The sequence below is a fragment of the Agelaius tricolor genome, unplaced genomic scaffold, assembly GCF_023055355.1.
Source record: "Agelaius tricolor isolate 1412-34295 unplaced genomic scaffold, bAgeTri1.0.p SCAF_28, whole genome shotgun sequence".
NCBI lineage: Eukaryota > Metazoa > Chordata > Aves > Passeriformes > Icteridae > Agelaius > Agelaius tricolor.
The window spans coordinates 9,220,377-9,224,216 of NW_027269288.1; the positions used below are offsets into that span (position 1 = coordinate 9,220,377).

Here is a 3,840-nt window from a genome sequence, read left to right on the forward strand (position 1 = left end):
CCCACACACACACACACAACAGGGGCAAAATAAATAAATAAACAGATCAATCAGGGCTGACGTCAGCAGGAAAGGGTCAGTGCCATGTGGGACGGACAGACAGACAGACAGACAGCTGGACAGTGAGGTCACAGCTCTGGCTCGGGGCCACCCTGCAGTTCACGTGCTCGGCAGCACAATGGGTGGGATGACAGGCAAAAAAAAAGGGGATAAAGGTGGGTAAAACCTAATGACAGGGGGGGAAAAAAAAGGGGAAATAAAGGTGGGTAAATCCTAATGATAGGGGGAAAAAAGGAAAATAAAGGTGGGTAAATCCTAATGATATGTGGATAAAAAGTGGGGGATAAAGGTGGATAAATCTTAATGATATGTGGAAAAAAAAAAGGGGGGGAAGGTGGTTAAATCGTAATGACAGAGGAGAAAAAGGTGGGTAAATCCTAATGATATGTGGGAAAAAAAGGGGAGGGAAAGATGGATAAATCCTAATGATAGGGGAAAAAAGGTGGGTAAATCCCAATGATATGAGGAAAAAAATGGGGGGAAAAGGTGGATAAATCCTAATGGCAGGTAAAAAAAAGGGGGTGGAAAGGTGGATAAATCCTAATGATGGGGGAAATAAAGGTGGATAAATCCTAACAACAGGCAAAAAAAAAAGGGAGGAAATAAAGGTGGATAAATCCTAATGGATGCGAAGTGGGCAGAGGGCTGATGAAAGCATTTCCTGCCTCACTCTATGAAAAGTCCCAGGATGCCAGAGCTGTCATCTCACCCGGCCCTGCCCAGCACCTGGCAGTGCAGGAAGAGCAGGATCTCCCAGAGAATGAGCAGGATCTCCCTGAGAATGAGCAGGATCTCCCAGAGAATGAGCAGGATCTCCCTGAGAATGAGCAGGATCTCCCTGAGAATGAGCAGGATCTCCCAGAGAATGAGCAGGATCTCCCTGAGAATGAGCAGGATCTCCCAGAGAATGAGCAGGATCTCCCTGAGAATGAGCAGGAGCTCCCTGAGAATGAGCAGGATCTCCCAGAGAATGAGCAGGATCTCCCTGAGAATGAGCAGGAGCTCCCTGCAGGATCCCCCAGAGAATGAGCAGGATCTCCCTGAGAATGAGCAGGATCTCCCTGAGAATGAGCAGGATCTCCCAGAGAATGAGCAGGATCTCCCTGCAGGATCCCCCAGAGAATGAGCAGGATCTCCCTGAGAATGAGCAGGATCTCCCTGAGAATGAGCAGGATCTCCCTGAGAATGAGCAGGATCTCCCTGCAGGATCTCCCAGAGAATGAGCAGGATCTCTCTGCAGGATCTCTCTCCCTGCAGGATGAGCAGGTCTCCCTGCAGGATCCCAATAAAACCACGTGCAGGGTGACCCTTCCCACATCCCAGCCACACGTGTGTTACCTCCACAAGCACACAGCACCACAAAATGCCAATTTGGAAGCCCGGCCTCAGCCACAGACCACTGCAACCCTTCTGCACCCCAACCACTTCTAGAAATGCTTCAGAAAACCATTGAATGCTTTAGAAACCATTCCTAAACACACTTCCAACAAAACGCAAGCTGCTTTTTCTTGGGTTTTTTTTTTTGGTTTTGTTTTTTTTTTCCAATAAACAAAAAGATTCCGAGCAGGAACAACACGGAACATCTGCAGGAAGCAGAGAACACCCTCCAATAACTCCTTCCCTGCACACACAGGCAGCCCCAGCCGCTCCTGCAGGCTTTGTCTGCATTTGGCTGATGCAGACAGCGCTGGGGCGGCGGGGATCGCTGCCTGCGGGAGCTCTGCTCTCGCTGAACAGCAGCAGCACATCCCAGCACATCCCAGCACATCCCAGCACATCCCAGCCCCTCCGGACACGCAGCCAGGATGCTCCGGGCACAATGGAGCGGCAGCTGCCGGCTCCTTCCCCTCCAGCCCCGGCCTGATGTGGATGCGAGAGCACAGCCAAGCCGGAGCCTTTGTTGTCACAGCCCAGATTCCTCCAAGACCGCTAAAAAAAAAAATTAAAAGATCCACCCTTCGAGAGCCGGGAATGTGAGCGCATGGAAAATGAGTGTATTCCCCTTGAGCGGCTCTGCGGGCGGCTCCGGGCAGCGCCGCCCGGCCGAGCCCCGGGGGATGCGCGTTCCCGGCGGGGACCGGCGCTGCGAGCCCCAAAAACCCCGAACTGTTCCCGTGCCAAGCTCGGGGAGCAGCGGGGATGGGGGGCACGGGTGCGGGGCACGGGGGGATGCGGGGCACGGAGGGATGGGGACACGGGGGGATGGATGCGGGGCACGGGGGGATGCGGGGCACGGAGGGATGCGGGCACATGGAAGGAAGGGTGCGGGGAACGGGAAGACGGGGTGCGGGAGGGATGCGGGCACGGCAGGGCAGCGCCTGCGGCCCGAGCATCGCCGGCTGCCGGCGGAACGCGCTGGGCCCCGGCTCCGGCCCTTCCCGGCCCCGGCTCCGGCCCCGGCCCTTCCTTCCCGGGCCCGGTTCCTTCTGCCCGGGCCCGGCTCCCTCTGCCCGAGCCCGGCTCCCTCTGCCCGGCCGCGGCCCTGCCCGTCCTCCCGTTCCCCCCGCACCGCCCCGAGCCGTTCCCGGGGAGGCCCCGGCGCTTACCGGAACCGGGGCGAGTCCTTGATGCACTCCTCGAACTCCACCGTCATCCTGCCGGCTCGGGCTCGGCCGCGCTGCGCTCAGCGGAGGAAGCGCATCGCCCGCCGGCTGCGCTCAGCGCGGGCAGCGCCCGCCCCCCGCGGCACCGGCCCGCCTCCTCCCGGCACCGAACCGGGTACAGCACCGGCCCGCCTCCTCCCGGCACCGAACCGGGGATGGAACCGGCGATGGAACCGGCGATGGAACCGGCCCGCCTCCTCCCGACACCGAACCGGGTACAGCACCGGCCCGCCTCCTCCCGGCACCGAACCGGGGATGGAACCGGCGATGGAACCGGGGACGGAACCGGCCCGCCTCCTCCCGGCACCGAACCGGGGATGGAACCGGCGATGGAACCGGCCCGCCTCCTCCCGACACCGAACCGGGGATGGAACCGGCGATGGAACCGGCCCGCCTCCTCCCGACACCGAACCGGCGATGGAACCGGGGACGGAACCGGCCCGCCTCCTCCCGACACCGAACCGGCGATGGAACCGGGTACAGCACCGGCCCGCCTCCTCCCGACACCGAACCGGCGATGGAACCGGCGATGGAACCGGCGATGGAACCGGCCCGCCTCCTCCCGACACCGAACCGGGGATGGAACCGGGGACGGAACCGGCCCGCCTCCTCCCGGCACCGAACCGGCGATGGAACCGGCGATGGAACCGGCGATGGAACCGGCCCGCCTCCTCCCGACACCGAACCGGGGATGGAACCGGGGATGGAACCGGCCCGCCTCCTCCCGGCACCGAACCGGGGATGGAACCGGGGATGGAACCGGCCCGCCTCCTCCCGGCACCGAACCGGGGATGGAACCGGGTACAGCACCGGGAACAGCCCAGCCTCCCACGAAACCGGCTACGGCACCGGGTACAGCACCGGGAACAGCCCAGCCTCCCGCGGCACGGCCACGGCACCGGGGATAGCACCGGGTACAGCCCAGCCTCCCGCGGCACGGCCACAGCACCGGGGATAGCACCGGATACAGCCCAGCCTCCCACGGAACCGGCTACGGCACCGGGTGCGTCACCGGGCACAGCCCCCGGTCCAGCCCTGCCACGGCTCCGATCCGCCTCCCGCAGCACCGAGACAGAACCGGGAACGGCACGGACCCGCCTCCTGCCGGGCCACGGGCAGAACCGGACACGGCACGGCCACAGCCCTGACCCCCCCCTGCACACCAGCCATTAGGATT

General features: G+C 61.8%; 1 protein-coding gene across 1 annotated transcript in view; it reads right to left on the reverse strand.

Moving 5' to 3' along the window:
• The window catches only part of ACAP3 (ArfGAP with coiled-coil, ankyrin repeat and PH domains 3), a 40,525-nt gene extending 37,779 nt beyond the window's left edge, over nt 1-2,746 (reverse strand). Inside the window, exon 1 of the mRNA XM_071449087.1 lies at nt 2,607-2,746. Within this exon, the coding sequence (XP_071305188.1) occupies nt 2,607-2,653 (47 nt within the window). The 5' untranslated portion in view covers nt 2,654-2,746. The remainder of the gene's footprint in view (nt 1-2,606) is intronic.
• Nucleotides 2,747-3,840: the final 1,094 nt, after the last annotated feature.